At 41.0% G+C, this 17,132-nt stretch overlaps 1 protein-coding gene across 2 annotated transcripts in view; it reads left to right on the top strand.

Moving 5' to 3' along the window:
• The window catches only part of plxna1a (plexin A1a), a 180,537-nt gene that overhangs the window by 129,714 nt on the left and 33,691 nt on the right, over positions 1-17,132 (top strand). For both annotated transcript variants that reach the window (XM_056732783.1, XM_056732782.1), the window contains exons 11-15: positions 5,429-5,525; positions 7,637-7,827; positions 14,160-14,311; positions 14,446-14,566; positions 15,072-15,208. In XM_056732783.1, coding sequence (XP_056588761.1) covers positions 5,429-5,525; positions 7,637-7,827; positions 14,160-14,311; positions 14,446-14,566; positions 15,072-15,208 — 698 coding nt within the window. The remainder of the gene's footprint in view (positions 1-5,428; positions 5,526-7,636; positions 7,828-14,159; positions 14,312-14,445; positions 14,567-15,071; positions 15,209-17,132) is intronic.

The raw sequence follows: 17,132 nt of genomic DNA, 5'->3' as shown, positions 1-17,132 counted from the left end.
ATGGAAAGAACAGCCGGGGTGAAATCTCAGCGAGAATCTCCTGCGTGCCGTCCACCGCTCGCGACGGCAAAATGAGGACTATCGGGAGAGTTTGATAGGATCCAATTAAAAGCCGTCGCAGATAAAATGATGATGAATTGCAGCCATGCGGCAGCAAGATGGTTTCTGAGTCAACGCGCCCTTTCCTCCCCAAACGCTCGGAGGAGGAAAATGGAAAGACGGAAGGGAAATGAGCTGGGGGGTCAAGCGAGAGTGTTTTTGTTGGTGTGAGAGAGAGAGGTGAATAACTCAAGGAGTGTTTGTTGTGTCCTGCAGTGGGGTTAAGATTGTGTCAGACGCTCCTGTGGAGAAGATCTCCTGCTAGGAAGAAGATTCACCGTCAGCTTAGAGATGCATTAACACTTGAGCCACTTGAAGCCTCTTTTCTTATAGAAACACAAACTGTCCCTTACGCAAAGAAAATATACTGTCTGTATATTTGATATATTTTAAAATGCATATTGATCATATTTTACAGTGTTAATGTATTGAATAAAAGATACAGTAAGGAATTGCCACTATTGTGTGTATATTTAACAATAAAAGCATTTGGTTTTAGTATTTTTTTGCTGTCTTTCCAAAACCCAGAATGGACAGGCCAATGTTGACAAACACTTTAAATACTTAAATTGAAGTTGATTAGATATTTGCAGAATCCGGTGAAACAGTAAGGGATGTTATATTAACGATTAAATATTACGATTTATAACAAAAAATGAAAATCACAAAATATGGCGATTTCAAAAGTACAGCAGAAATATGAAAATGTATTAATTAATATATTGCATTGTGTTTTTTAGTATATTTCCATAATTAAAAAAAATGTTTCTAACACTGGGTTCACACCACACGCTAGTGAAGCGTTTTGCGCTAGTAAATTACATACACAGTCAATGCAAAGACACGTATAGATGTGAATTAGCGGTGCGAATGGTGGCAATCTCGTCTTCCGCGAAGTTTGAAAGTATTCGTCAGATCGCATCACTCACGCAAAAATGACAAACTTTTCCCACGAGTAATAAAGAGCGTGGAATGCGATTGTTCGCGTGTGGTGTGAACCCCGGCATAAAAGTAAATACATCGTAGACAACCTCGTTGCTGTATAATTAACAAGGATGCCCGACAGAAACAAAAGAAAATATATCATTTGTACAGTACTGGTGTTTACGTATCTGTGTACTCGCATGGGAGATTTAATAAACCTCCCCCAATTAGCTGATGTGTTATTTTTACTCTAGCGCACAGGTAGGCTATCAAAATGAGTAATTATATAAGACTGACCTACACAAAGGCAGCGTTCCCCCCCCCCATTCCAGCAGCTGGCATGTTTTGTTAACATAGGCACTGTCCAGCCCCATGGACCCGGAATCTCCAGCCTCACCCCATCCTCGCTTCTCTCTGATCTATGAGCTTGCCAGTAGAGGACGGGCGCAGGCGGAGGAGATGCCCGATGTCTCACTTTTCTGGGGCGCATTGGTTTTCCTCTGTGAGGGTCATTATAAATTTGGGCGTGCAGGTGGGGTGATATAGAGCACCAGATCCTGTATGTTAGGCTGTTCTTGGAACTCTCACGAGTTTCTATACCTAGTAAAGTTTGGTACTTCATTTTTAATCGTGTTATAAATGAAAGATGTAGTCTGTGTTCTGCACTTTTGTCACTTTGGGCAAAGTTGTTGTCTCTGTGATTGGATGTTTTTTCCTATGATTTTTTATCTAGTGGCCAAGATTTAATCTTATTCAGATGTATTTCTTTAGAACATATAGTACTCGTATTTAACAATTGTGCTTAACTGTAAATACACATTGATACAAATATCAATACAAATGAAATATATAGAAAACATGGTGTTTGTTTTCAATAAGATGACTACGCTTACTGATAATAATCGTCTATATGTTTGTAAACAGATCATTATGTGCATCCAATGTTTTATAACAAGTACTTTATATTAGCTAAACTAACAAAGAATAATTAATAATCTCAAAGTCTGTTCACTTATTCGAAATGTTAAGTTGTCTAGCCCTGCTCTATACTGATTTAAAAACATTCTAGTTTAAATGCATATGTGCTTTAAATGGATCTAATCCAGTATTTGTGTCCTTAAACTGCATTTGGTGCACCTCTGAGCCACCTTACACCTCTTCAGTGTACAGACACCTATAGCTTCTGTGCCTTTTTTAAAATGCACTTTTCCTGAAAACACACCACGCTTTCCCCGTGGATACTGCGATGTGCTGTATCACACAGACACAAAGATATAGAGAAAGAGACATTGTAGCGGGCGTTGACATTTATCAACACCTGCCATTTCAGCTCAGCACCTGAGGGACTGTGTGTGTGTGTGTGTGTGTATGGTGCGTATGGAATAGTTGCCGGATCATGGTTCTTCTTAATTAGGTCATGTGCATGTTTCTACTCACCTTGTGTGTTGAGGCCTCCAACGGCCTCATGGGAACTCGCACTTGCGCGAGCAATTAATTACCCTCCGCCACGTCTGCACGCTGACCACGGGCTGAATAATGAGCGTGATTATTCTTCCCGTCTCCAGTGGAAGAAGAGTTCTCCCCGAGCTCCCCGTCGTTTTCAACCACCTTTCCGATAATGCTGCATATGTGACCTTTGGTAAAGAACAAAGCCCTCTTCAGTCGTTTTCAGCTATTTTGTGGTCTCGGAAACCTGGGTCACATGACCCTAGCGCTGCATTTAGCGCGTGCGGCGATTGTCCGAGCCGAGCGTGTCAAAAGCATGTTAATAGTGATATGAATAAATCATATCTGTGTGTTCGGGGAACAGGGACGGCCGTTGTTGAGACGTGACACGCGTGGGGCGGGCGGCCCCGGCTCTTTAAAGTTTAATGGAGCTGGGACGCTGGTGAGGAGATGTAGGCTAAAGAAGTGTGAGAGTTCATGTGGCCGATTGGAGAAGAATGTTTGCATGAGCGTGGAGGTCGCGTTTGATCAAGCTGAAGCTTTGGAGAGGAGCTGTCAATGAACCGTTGTGTGAAGCAAAGGTCTTGTGACTCGAGGGCGTTCAGCGGTTTCACTTTGACCTTGAGCCTTTCAGAGGCTTATCATATGAATCTTTGGCTTTGTTCAGACCGACAGCTGATATCAGATTTGTGTGTGTGGACTTGGTTTTTATATCTTAGTGGGGACCTAAACCTGAATGCATACCAACTCCTGGGGACTCGTGTCAGTGTGGGGACCTCAAAAAAGCTTTTAAATTGTACAGAACCATCTAAAAATGCAAAACGTTTTCTACGATCTTTAGGTGTAGCGGTTAGGGGATAAAATATACAGTTTGTACAGTATACAGCTCATTATGCCTATGGACTCTCCCCACGGAGATAATAAGTGTGATGTGAATGTGTTTGGGGTTCTGTACTTTTTAAAACTCTGTAACTGTTGAATAGAGTTATTTTCATAAATGAAATTATTATTCCTATTTAAACATGTTGGGTTTTCAACGTTTTGGTCGTGTTTGTGTGGAATTTGTAGAACAAGTTGGAACCCTCTTAAAGATATCTTGGGGGCGGGTGTCAGTGTGAGCCAGTTTTAACACTGACTGGACTGGTCTTGCTGTTCACATATTAAAAAAAAAAAACCGTTGTCAACAATTATATGTGTGAATTTCGTGCATGCGTGTGTGTGCACAAGTGAAGACAGTACAACTCTTAATGAGATATGTCAGCGAGCAAATTGGAAATGCCAATTTCACTTACATTCCCTCAACATGCTTCACGCCTAAATTCCGCCACTTGTTTGTTACACTTCCAGTCTGTAATTTAGATTTCTGAGATCTCCCGCACACGCTTCCTCTCCCGTCCCCGTCTCACTTCCTCTGCCACCGCCTGACCTCTCCTTTCATCCAGAAACGTGAAGATGCGCTCTGACAAATCCTATTTTTCTGTGTGCTGGTTGTGAGTCAGTAGTTTTACTGATGAGACCGTTTCTCCAGATCCTGATACGACAACCTCTGTGAGCGTGTCATCTGGTACATCTGCTGCTGTTTATCGCTGCTTGTAACGTGTTTGTGTGTGTATTTGTGTGTGCGTGCGAGTGTGTGTACTTGTCTGTGCGTTTGTGTGTGTGGGCGTTTGTGAGTGCGTGCATGTGTGTGTATGTCTGCATGCATTTGTGAGTGTGTGCGTGCATTTGTGTGTGCGTGCGTGTGTGTTTGTCTCTGTTGGCGATTGTGTGTGTGTGCATGTTTGTGTTTGCATGCGCGATTGTGTGCTTTCTGTGTGTTTGTGTGAGTGTGTGTTTGTGCGTGTGTATGTGTGTCTCCGCCTGCGTTTGTTTCCACCTCCCCCAGTATTGATCTGACAGTCGCACAATTGCGTGATGAGAATCCAGACATGTCTGTTTCTCTCCATCCGTCTCACTCTGTTGCCGTCTCTTTTTATCTGGATTGCTCACTCGTTCTCTCTCTCTCTAGGATACACACTTAAATGGCAGGATTTACATGGGCCGAGATAAGCCAGCATGTTTCATTCTGAGCTGGAACGGTGGAACTGTGTTTCTGAGAAAGCTCTTCGTCCCAACGGACCCCAGTCGCATGTCAGGATCTGTGTTGTAAATCACTGACGTGTTGCGCAGCAATATGGTTGCGTCGATTTGGCATGATATGCGCTTTGTACGTTTGTGGAGAATTGTTTATTTGTGGCTTGTCTCAAATAACTCTCTCAGTTTTTTATTTATTTGTGAATTCAGTGTAAAAAAACGACAACTTCAAATTGTTCTCAAACAAAGGTACAAAAGTAACTTGAACAAAGTTTATTCAATAGAAGAAGAATGCATTTTATTGTGTGTACTGAACAAAATTTGTCTAAATGTGGTACCATCAAAGATTATTTTGTTGACTGTACTTGGATATCTAAGTGATTGTCCAAAGCACGTCAAGAAGTTTGACCAACTTGCCAAACTGAGTAATCTCAAAAAACAATTCTACTGTTTGAATGTTCCCGCCATGCATTGAAGAATTTGGTTAAAATGTTTAAAATGATTGCTAGTTTAGTGTTTGCTGGCTATATTTTCGTTTTTTTGTAATTTTGTAAGTAACTGTGACGAGCAAGGCGGGATGAGAGTCGTGAAGGAAGGCGGCGGGAGGGTCGACCGCGGGTCACAAGAAAATAAATACAAACTTAACACATGTTCTTAACACAAGTCATGTGACATTACGTAGTTCATTGAGTTAGGGGAAATACTTGGCCAAAAGTTGTGTTAACTCAATAAAGCTGTGCAGCAAGTTGCCTTGAATCTTTAAGTTAAGTCAACCTTTCATTTTGTTGATGCACAGTACATAAAAAGCTGTTCTGGGTCCTGAAATGTGTGTCCATGAGTGTGCAGTCATCAAATTTGTCTTCTCTTTCTTTTTATCTCTCTGTAGTATGACTACGAAGGAAATGACATCAGCGACCTTCCTGTGGACCTCTCCGTTGTTTGGAATGGAGATTTTGTCATCGACAATCCTTACAATATTAAAGGTAAAACTGACCTCTCTCTTTTACTCTCACTTGTTCATCGCACGTTAAGTAACAGTTCCTTCTCTGTGTAGTATCTGCATCTCTCCTCAGTGCTCGTGAAGAACAATTAAGACAGTTTTATGTCTCTCCAGGCCTCTGTGTTTTTAATACAGATAATCTGGTTCTGTCTGTGATGTTTCTGCCACAAAACGAGAGGAAAACACATTTCAGTTCCTCTCCATTCATACGGAATTAAAGTGTTTGATTTATGAGCGTCCTTGGTCTTAAAGGGATAGTTCACCCAAAAATGAAAATTCTGTCATCGTTTACTCAGCCTCTTGTCATTTCGAACCTGTTTGACTTTCTTCTAGAGGACGTAAAAGAAGATATTTTGAAGAATGTTGGTAACCGAACAGCAACAGCACCCATTCACTCATATTGTTTGAACACAAAACCAGTGCAAGTGAATGGGCGGCAGTTAACAACATTCTTCAAAATATCTTCTTTTGTGTTCTGTGGAAGAAAGAAAGTCACACCGGGAGAGTAAACTCTGACAGAATTTGTCCATTTTTGGTTGAACTATCACTTTAATGATACGAACTGAAGCCCCACTCATGTGTAGATGTTTTTCACTTCATTTTTTTGTTGTACTTCTGTTATGGAAATTTGTGTACACTGAAGAGACAAACTATTTGGAACGAAACTTTATATCCCTGCTCAAAAAAAAACAATAGAACGCTGCTCAAAACACAATCTCATGTTTGTGCATGTAATGGTTTATAATTTGAACTGTATTGGTTTTAATGAAAACCATTATCTGTCTGCTGGTGTGTGGTGGATTTTAGTGGTGGGATGTTCTGCCCTGCTGAAAAAAACTGTAGAAACCTAACAGAAACCATTTCAGAAATTCTAATGCGTGAACCATATGCTTTTCCAATTAAAACCATTACTAAACTCTTTTTGTAGTGTGTTTTGGACATTATTCCAATAGGATTTAAACATCCCACCAATAGAATCCATCACAAACCAGTAGAATCATTAATGTTTCCAGTAAAACCAATACAAATCACTTTAAAACATTATCATTTATTTCATGGTTTCTAATTCCTTTTGCAGCAGGGTGGCACGGCTTATTGGAAAAGTATTTGAAAAATGACTCAAAACACACTACAAAAAGGAATTTTGTTCTGATTTTAATGGAAAAGCTAATGATTTGTAATGGTATTTTAATGGAAACCACTCGAATTTCTTTGATGTTTCTATAGTTTCTGTTTGATTATTATATGTCCCAGAAATATGATAGACCTGCTGTTAAAGATAAAGAGAAATCGTCTCTGTGCCTTCTGTTTAAACCATCTTACTGCTATAGAAGGCGCCTTATAAAAACACTTTGTGAAGTCATTGACAGACTCATTTTCTTTCTTTTTCTGTTGTTTCCCATTCCATCCATATGTCACTCTCTCCTTTTCACTCTCTCTCTCTATATTTCCTCACCCCTCTTTATAGCATATTAAATGTATCCGTCTTCTCCACGCCGGCAGAGAAACCCCCGGCTCTATCCTGCTGTAAAGTGGAAATGTTAATGTAATTAAATCATTCATTTGGTTCAGTTTAATTAGCACCGAGCTACTTTTAAGCTTAGCCGTGGCTAATCAGATTAGCACGAGGCTGAGACGGATGGATGCGCCGGTTCTTTTGAAGTCCGGCAGCGGTGACGCTCAGACATCAGAACGTTCAGCCACAGCATCCTCCGGCTTCAGAGGCCCGTGACAAAAATCTGCATTCTTTATCTGTACGAAATGTTGTCAGCTTTATCTGAAGTGACACCTGTTGGTTTGTGTGTACTTTAATCTCCAGCTTCAGAGAACTGAATGTTTTTCTGTTTTCCAAAACTCTTTTTTCAGAGGAAGTGTGTTATCTAAGTATAATACAATATGTAAGTTTTGTCACATATTCTTAATCCTTTATACTTTAAAGAGCTTCAAACATATTTCGTCCGAACACATCTCAGAGACGGAACTATTCCTCTTTTTTATAAAATGCGAAACTTAGAGAGTTAGTTTTTTCCTGCCTGTGTTTCTTTCTAACCATTAATCTCCCTCTCTCTTTCTCTCTTTCTTTCTTTCCGCTAGCGCACCTGTACAAGTGTTACGCCATGCGGGACAGCTGCGGAATGTGTTTGAAAGCAGATCCTCGCTTCGACTGTGGCTGGTGCGTCCAAGAGAAGAAGTGTTCGCTGAGACAGGAGTGTGCTCCTCCTGAGAGCATCTGGATGCACCCCAGCGCTGGAAACAGTCGCTGCGCGCACCCGAAAATCATCAAGGTAACCTATTTTCATTCAGTCAAGCCATGTACACACTTATGATCACGAGGCTTTTAGAAATACTTGGATATGCATGAGCTTTTAACAAATGCTCTTTAAACGGGACCTTTATTTTGAAGAACGCAGTCATGTGACTGACGGAATTAAACTGTCAGTGAAGGGATTTTCAGGATTCTGAATTCTGCCGTTTTCCATTCATTCGTTCACTTCACGTTTGCTGACAATAACAGTGCCCTGCCATTCTTCAGTTTCTATAACATTGACACTCTTACTCTAAAACAATAGACCTCCAGCCCGTCTCCCTGTGTTTTAGCACAGACGTTGGCAGATAAATCTATCGTTTTGCTTTTATTGGCGTGCAGCAATGGATTGATGCTAATATACTGCTATGTGCCAGCGCTGCCAGCTAGTGTTCAGAGAGACAGCGGTCTCTTTCAGTCAGATTAGCCCCTGATACTGGGTAATTGCCAATGGCACAGTTGCTAATCCGTTAGCTCATGCCTGTCTCTTCATACTTATCGCTCTATAACCAGAGCTAAATGCCTGGAAGAAGAGAGAAGAGAGAGGTTAAGACAAAGAAATGAAACAGCGTAAGTCCTGATTCACATTTTGTGTCTTTTCCTCGTATTTTAAATGTAGACACGTGGTAGGCACGCGCTAAAAGCGGGCGACGTGGTGGTGGCGGTGCGGGTCATTTGTAGTGAGAAAGTGGCACGGCGACTGTTTTCCGGTGGTTACTGCATACTCTGAATGCGAGGTAACAAAATTCTGGCCCGTACTATTCTGATGACGAAATATGCGTCAAGCGCACTGTACACTGTCCCTCATGTACGCGTGAAAGGAACTATACTCCGGGCATTAGGCTCCTGTTTTGGTGCCAAGTCACTGGTTGAGAAGGGACTTTGTGAGCTGATGCTGACCCTCCTTAACAACCGTCTTTTATACATCTAACAGAGTGTTCACTTTCCATAAAATAGCTTAACACAAGTAGCATTATGAATGCCTATGTCTCCCAACCTCAGAACAGGCATTTTGTAGAGTTTCTCCCATTTTTAGCGTCCTCATTCTCTTGTTCCTCCTTTGTTCACATCGGAGTGGTGTGACTTGGTATATTAGCTGCTGGATAAGCTTCTAATTTCATTTGGAATTGAGTCCTTAACTGGGATTTTCTCAGTCTTATGCTGTCTCTTCAGAGAGACCCCTGGGTCTGAGTGGTAATTGAATTTGCTTTATGTCGGTCTCATTGTGGACTGCTTTGCGTCTCGGCCGAAGCGGCCTGGTGACGTCAACGTTTTTGTGCTCTGATCTCTGTTCCAGCCAGTGCGGTCTACAATAGAGAACTGTCCATTAGCATTCAGCTCTGGAAGTTTGCAATGTTTGTATGTGAGCGCTAAAGTTGTGGAAACATTTCTTAACCAATGAGCTCAGCCGTTTCCCGTCGTTCTTTTTTTCGGAGTCATGTTACTTATTCCTTAGTATGTGGAAACGGTGATTGGCTAATAACGTCCAATTAAAACTTTAATAAATTGATCATTGATAAAAGTACCATAATACATTGAATTATTTTACACTGTGAATTAAACATTTACAGTTTGTGTCAAGCAGGAAGGGGAGTTAAAGAAATTTAGCGTCGTCTTGCGTCATCGCATTTCTGTCAATAGGGAGATGACGTATTTTTGTATGCAAAACCTATCAGCAAGTTAGCATTTTAGGACTTCCGGTTCCATCGCTCCAAAGTCTATGAGTTTTTTTTCAATGGGTTTTTGTGAGATCCACCTATGTGGAATGATCTGCCCACTGCTACAAGATCTGCAGATTCCGTAGCCATCTTTAACAAACGTCTGAAAACACATCTCTTCCATCAACATCTGACAGATCAGTTCTGACTTGTATTTCATCTCTTCTCTATATTAAAATATTAAATAAAAACTCTAACTTAGCTTTGTGTACTGTGTCAGGTTATATGAAACTAGTCTTCTTTTATGATTGCACTTATGCTTTTGTTGTACTTATGCTGTCCTAATTGCTTCCTTTACCTACCCCACTTGTAAGTCGCTTTGGATAAAAGCGTCTACTAAATGACTAAATGTAAATGTAAATCGCCCGGAATAAGGTCTGTGGTAAACAAAACCTCTAAATATTGCCATGTCTTATTCTATGCCATAAAACTCACCAATCATAACCCGCCTGGGTTTTTTTAAAGACTTATCGTGTCTTAAAAACCGTAGTAGCTAACAAGTTAGCTAAAAGCGACTACTTCCTTTGGCGGGGACAGGACGTGAGATGTCATCACGTATATAAAGCTCACAAATAATGCAGCATGGGCACAGATCTCTTAAAATATTGATGCTGATTCATTCACGGAGTAATTACTTACACATTTTTAATAAAATTAGAAAGACTTGTGGGAGGCTTAAGGGTGGTGTTGATATCGAGCGACTTTAAGTGTTGTCTGTTGATAGCATCGTGTTAGCTTTTAGTTTTGACGGTTGTATTTCGGCTTCAAAAGTAACAAATGTGGTGTTGATTTGTAAAGATGATCTTGATAGAAAAACCTTTGTTAATCACTGAGCTTATCTTTTGCGATCTTCCAAAAGTCTGTAGGAAAACGGGTTAGAATCTCTATCGAGGAACCCAGCGCGGCGCTTCCATCGGGGTTAGCCTACAAAAACACGTCATCTCCGAGGTACTGGATAGATCGTCCAAAAAATAAACCTTTGTCATCAATATCGCCCAAACTTGCTGAGAGTGTCGACTTTCCCTGATTCCTATTGCACAAGAGTACAGCGCTCCTAACCTGAGGCAACAGCGATGATTCTTATTCTGAGCATTTAAATTCCTTTATCAGGGATTTTGTTTTTTCTCTTTCTCTCTCTCACACACACCTCCTTATCTCACTTCTGTCAACAGCACACAGCACTGATAAGCTTTGACATGAAATATGTCAAATATACATGTTGTTGTGACTTGGTTCGAATGCGGCTAGATGAAGTGAGACAGTCAAAGGAGCGTAAACAGAAGGAATGATTTTCACAGCTTCTGATTGGATGATTGTATGTGCGCACCCCGCACTCTCCACATAGGCAGCGGATGAAAATAGTCATAAAGATGGCATCCTTGTGGGAGACCAACAAAAGCAAACGGAGAGCCTGTGATTGGACACCACCAAGCGACATGTAAAACAACCCCAGTGAAACCAATTACAGAACACTTTGGCTTGTTGTTGCTCGGTTGTTCTGTATTCTTTATTGGCATCGCTTGTGCAAAAAGGCAATTTTTGATTGTATGGTCTATACGAGGCTGTAAGATTGGCTTAGGGGGAGAGGGATTTGAGAACATATGCTACAAACTAGCAATATTGAAGAAAATTCCGGAAGAAAGAAATGAGGTACAGAACTCCCAGATACGATGGAAGTTTTATTCTTCAGTAGATCGGCTCTGAAAATAGCAGGTTTGCAGGGCGAAATCCATAGGGAAACGCCTGTACCCGTAAGCAAAGACACTTAACCTCAATTACATCAGGAAGCAAAGAGCGCTGCGTCAGACGGGTGCCGTTACGTATCTGATGAATAGCACAAGTACATATTTCTACGGGCAAAGCACCTTATAACAGGACGGTTTGTGTCACATGTACGTCGCCGTCAGAGATCCTCAGCTATTGTGTTGCCAAATCCTCCGCTATCTTACCCAGGCGCTTGCCAAATCTCTCGGCTGCGCTCAGACATCCAAGCCGAGATAAAACCGCACCTTGCTAATAAGGATCAGGGAGAGAACGAGAGGCAGACAGACAGACAAATGACAAGCAAATGTAAACAACAGAGGACACGGAACACCAGGAATATGTTAAGCCTCTTGCATCGCGCAGGTGGCTGGTGGGCGGATGGGATCTGGAAAACGGGGGTCTTTAGACGGCCCCCATTCTTTTCGCCCTCCAAGTTCTCCCACTCTCCCTTCATTGTTGTCCTCCCACCCGCGGGGGGGGACGGGGGGCACGCACAAACAGTAATAATCTCGCCACTGTAAATCTGCAGGGGGGCTTCCGCGTTCCAGTGCACTTTAATCGCAGTAATTGCATATATTTTTGAAATGTATCGTTACCCGGAGTCGATAATGAAAGGGAGATTTACTTAACTGTGTGTAATTTAACAAGGTCCTCGGGGAGAACGGGCCTGTGTATTAGCGTTCTCCCTCTTGTGTTGAGAGATTTTATTTTTATCTGTCATTCCCCTCTAAGGCTGATTTAATTAGAAATGTATAAATTGTTTTTTTAACATAATAAAAGACATCTAATGTAGGTTAATTTAAGCGTAATCCCAGAGCAACACGCTCGAGTCAAAATCCAGTCATTTTTAGGTCAAGGCTCGTTGGTTTACATGGTCTATCAATAAAGCCAGAATTTGTTTTGATAATCAGGCTGTTTTACATTTACGCATTTGGCAGATGGTTTTGTACAAAGCGACTTTAAGCACATTTTTCAGAATGTACAGTAATGACCAGAAGTGAAGCGTTTGCTTTTTATTTGATTGTATTATTGAAGATGATTTAAAAACGTTGTATGGATGACATATAGTTGTGCTTGAAGTGCAAACTAAAGAATTTAAGGAGGCTTTACAATAATGAGTGATACAATGACAGTCATTGTACGGTACGATTAGCTTTTATTTTTTTAGCTTTTTTGTATATTTAAATGTTAAAGTTTTTAACTTACAGTCATTGAACTGTTCAATTTGCTATGTTTTCTTTATCTTTTTTTATATTTAAATATTATACATTTTAAATTACTTTCATTGAAGGGTACGATTCGCTTTTTTTCTAGCTTTTTTGTGTATTTAAATGTAAAAACATCTTATATTATACATTATACATTATATTATTTATACATTATATTAATTAAACATTATATTATTTAAGCACCTATAAAAAAATCGAATTCGCCTCTTCGAGATCACTTTGGGCCACTACAAGCTAAAACAACACTCCGCCAATTGAACTACACTAGCTTGTATTGAAAATCCCATTCAGGCTCTCATTCAGTGCAGCTTTGTGCGTCTGACCCACCGTAACTGTAATAAAACGTACTGACGTTCACATTTCCAACATTGCATTAGATGAACATACAGTAAGACGTGCACCATCATTTTCACTCCAGAATTTCCCCCAGAGCCCAAGCCTGTGAGACGGACGATGCCCGGCTCCAGGTTTCCATGGAGACCTCGTGGTCGAGAGATCGGGCGTAGAGACTACCTGTAATTACCTCATGATGGCTGTTACAGGGCGCCGTCCCACTGTTACCCCCGCACATCATTCACCATATTTGTTTTGTCATGCCACACCTGTCCTCGTTACGGAGAATAATCCAGCTAAATAAATCACATTATCCTACCGCCATGCGCCACGCAGCTCAGAAGCACGCATCCAGGAGCATGGGTAATAAGTTTCAATTAGAGCCTGGATGGAGGAGGGGGGCCGGAGGGACGTATCTCACCGTGCCCGGCGTTAGGGGCTTCTGCTCCGCTGCGCCAGGGGGTGATTTGTCTCCATTAAAACACCAGGCATCTGAGTTTGTATGGGAACTGTGAGAATGGGGAGCTGTAGGGCTCCATGCCAAGACCTTACCACTGACCAGAGCTCCATTATTTAGTGTTCAAATATCACTAAGGGTGTGTAAAGGGAATGTTCTTCTATCATGGCACAAATAGTGCGACGTTGACTTCAGGTCATGTTTACTCTTGTCTCGGGTGATCTTGTCATAAGTTGTCAACGGTTTACACCTGTTAAAAGTGTCTCCTGTGACCACATCATTGTTTTAAAGGAAAATAATATCATCATATGGTCAACCTACAGTTGTTACAAATTTCTTTGATATGCTTAACACAAATGACGATATTTTAATGAAAGTTGTAAATAAGGCATTTTGGGTCACCATTGACTCCCCTAGTAGGACAAAAGACTACTATGGGAGTCAATGGTGAACCAAAACAGCTTAGTTGCAAACTTTTAAAATATCTTCATTTGTGTTCAGCACATCAAAGAGGAAATTATGAGAGATTTTTCGGCTGAAAGTTTCCTTTAAATGGTCGTTACAAAAAAACACGTACTTGAAGTTCAATACAAGCACAATCCTTTGGTGTCAAACAGAGCTGTTCGATGTGTCAGTTCGGTCCCTGACCCTATTCGCACTTGCTTTTGGCATGTCCGGATCACCTGAGATGGGTGTGAATGGGGTCTTGGATTAATCTTTGTTGTTTTTTCATTTTATATGGCCTGTTCAGTCATATCTCATTCTTCTATATTCATACAAACCAAAACGTCTTTGTTTCTCTGTTTAACAGCTGCTCCCAGAGACCGGTCCACGGCAGGGCGGAACCAGGCTCACCATCACCGGAGAGAACCTGGGCCTGCAATTCAGAGACGTTCAGACGGGAGTCAGACTGGGAAAAGTTCCTTGCATACCTATAGAAGAGGAATACGTTAGCGCGGAAAGGTGATCTCTTACAATGCATAAGACATCCTTACTACAGTACATTAATAATAAATCACGAAGAGATTCATTTGACTAATAATATTTACCCAAGCTTTGTATCCGTTTACCTGATTCTCACGTTTCTGTTTCCGCAGGATCGTGTGTCTGCTGAATGACGCCACAGGGTATCGCGTACAGGAAGCACAGTTGGAGGTTTGCGTCCGAGACTGTCTGGCTGACTACAGGGCGCTCTCACCCAGGGCTTTCACCTTTGTGGTAAGCATCTCGGAGACGAGGGATAGTTCACCCCAAAACACAAATTCTGTCATTATTTATTCGTCCTTTCTTCTGTGAAACACAGAAGAAGATATTTTGAGAAATGTCTCAGGGGTGTTGTGTTCATACAAGTATTGTTTGGCGACCAGCATTCTTCAAAATATCTTCTACTGTGTACAAGATACACAGCAGAAGAAAGAACGGTTTGGAATGGAAAATAGTGTCAGACAGGGGCGGACTGGCCATCTGGCGTTCTCCCGGTGGGCCGCTAATGTATTGGGCCGGTTGGGCCGCTCAGACAGACCTATTATAAATGCGAATGCTTGCAACACGAATGCCAGCCCCCCCCAGTCAACAGACCTGACCATGCAAACTACCCTCCGATTTTTCTTGCCAGCCCAGCCCAGAATTGTTATTTTTGGAGTGAACAATTATTTTAAATCTACTAATGCATACTTAACAGTGTGTTGATCGTTGCATTTTTATATACTCTTTTTTTCCGCAGACGCCATACTTCACACGCATCCAGCCTGCTCAGGGACCTCTCTCCGGAGGAACCCGAATCACGATCGAGGGGAACCACCTCAACGCCGGCAGTAATGTCACGGTCAATATTGGTCTTCACCCTTGCCACTTTAAAAAGTGAGTCCACTTACATACTTGTATAATAAAAATGCGGATGCTCAGAAATGATGATACGTTTTGTTTTTATGGCTGCCTTTCCATCTTTTTATCTCTCCGTCTGACAGACTCTCTTGTTAACTGTGTGTTTCTGTTTGTCATCTAGTTTCTGTTGGTTTGTTTTATATTTCATTGGCCGTGTGCCGCTCCATTTGACGCTTCGCCCGTTGGCTGTTTTGGTGCAACTTTTGCCAACAGACAGCCTCCTTTTGCTTGTTAATATAGTCTCTTTCTCTCGCCTCCTTTTCCATCTGCCAGGTTGTCTCCCTCTAACTGTGTCATTCCAAAAAGCCGTCTCTTCCAGCTTCTCACCTTAGTACTTCCACCTGTCATTACGTCTGTCAAAATAGCCCGACGTGTAGTTTTTTACCCCTCGGCATAAAGACACTCTGAAGACGTCAGCCGGGTTACGGCGCAGACGGTCCTAGAGGATAGTACGCTTCCGCCGTGAAATATCTGTAGCACCAGACTGCTCCGCATTGCAGCTGAGAATAAAAACATCGTCTCTCTGCCAATGCTCAGACGGGAGAGAGCGAAAGAACCGGGATTACCGCAGTTCTCGCTGACTGATACGTCAACCACACCTGTTCCCCGGGTTCACATCAGAGAGAAGGTTCAGTTTACGTGACACAGTGGGCGAGTGAGATTAGGGCGAGAGATCTTTAAAGGGATAGTTCAGACAGAAATAAACATTCTGTCTTTGTTTACCAAACCTCGTGTCAAAATCAGAGTTATTGTAGTTCGGCATTTTAAAATTAGTTTTTATTTTAATATCATTTTCAAATTTGCTGCAAATTTCAGTTTAGGTTTAGTTTTAGGTTTAGAATTTTTCGTTTGAATTTAGTTTTTATTATGTAAACAATTTTCTATTAAGTTTTAATATATTTTAGTTTTAGTTTTATTTGAAGTTGTTGGTCAAACCTCAGATCTTTGAAAGGACAATGACAGAGTCTGTGAGCTGCTAGCAACGCCATTAGCGTCATCGTTTTTACTTCTCCTCCTTTCCTAATCTTTTATCATGAAATTTTTGTACTCCACGCGGTTTTTCGATTGCAAATGAAATTTCAGGTTTGTCGGATTTCCCCCTTATTTCAACCCCGCAAATCTTATCTTGCACCAAGACAATACATTTGTTTCAGTTTCAGACGAAAACTGGAAATAGTCCCAAACAGGGCTCTGCCGTTTTCGACCTGCCATCAATTATTTCTGTCTTCTTCATCCAGTTTCAATCGAATACCCGAAATTATCTAAAATGATGTTCTGTCGTCTCCGACTAGCCAGACATCCTACTGTCTTCTTCTTCACGCAAATGATCATAACGTGTTATCTATAGTATAGAACAGCTGCTGCTACATCCTACCCAGAATTAGCCACAATGGGAAAGAACCTCATTATTTCTGAACACTATTATTTATTTTTGATAAATATTATTTTATTTTAGTTCGTTTTTAAACAACTGTAGTTAGTTTAGTTTCATTTTTTTTTTTTACATTTATTTATTTATTTCAGTTTACAAAATATATTTTTCATCAATCGTTTTTATCTCAGTTTTGGTTTCAGTTTACGAAAATAACACTGGTCCAAATAAACGTGAATTTCTATTGCGGAACAGAACCTGCAAAATTCTGTCTGTTTTAATAAGGGGGTCTGAGGTTTTATGAGGAAAAGCAACTTCAGACTATGAAAGAAGCGAATCGTTATCAATGATTTTAAATGCTTGGACTTAAAAAATATAATGGCGTAAAAAGGATGAACAATTTTGTGCTCAATGCTTGAAAGCCGTGTGCATTTGGTTTATTTTTTCTTGGCGAACCATCCTTTTAACATGCCCTTTTTTCTTCTGCATTTTGTATCTTTCATTCATAATATCGCTTGAATTGGTATT

Source organism: Triplophysa dalaica, chromosome 20 (assembly GCF_015846415.1).
Source record: "Triplophysa dalaica isolate WHDGS20190420 chromosome 20, ASM1584641v1, whole genome shotgun sequence".
NCBI classification, from domain to species: domain Eukaryota; kingdom Metazoa; phylum Chordata; class Actinopteri; order Cypriniformes; family Nemacheilidae; genus Triplophysa; species Triplophysa dalaica.
The sequence above is the reverse complement of the archived record's forward strand: the minus strand, read 5'-3'. Positions and strand labels throughout refer to the sequence as shown.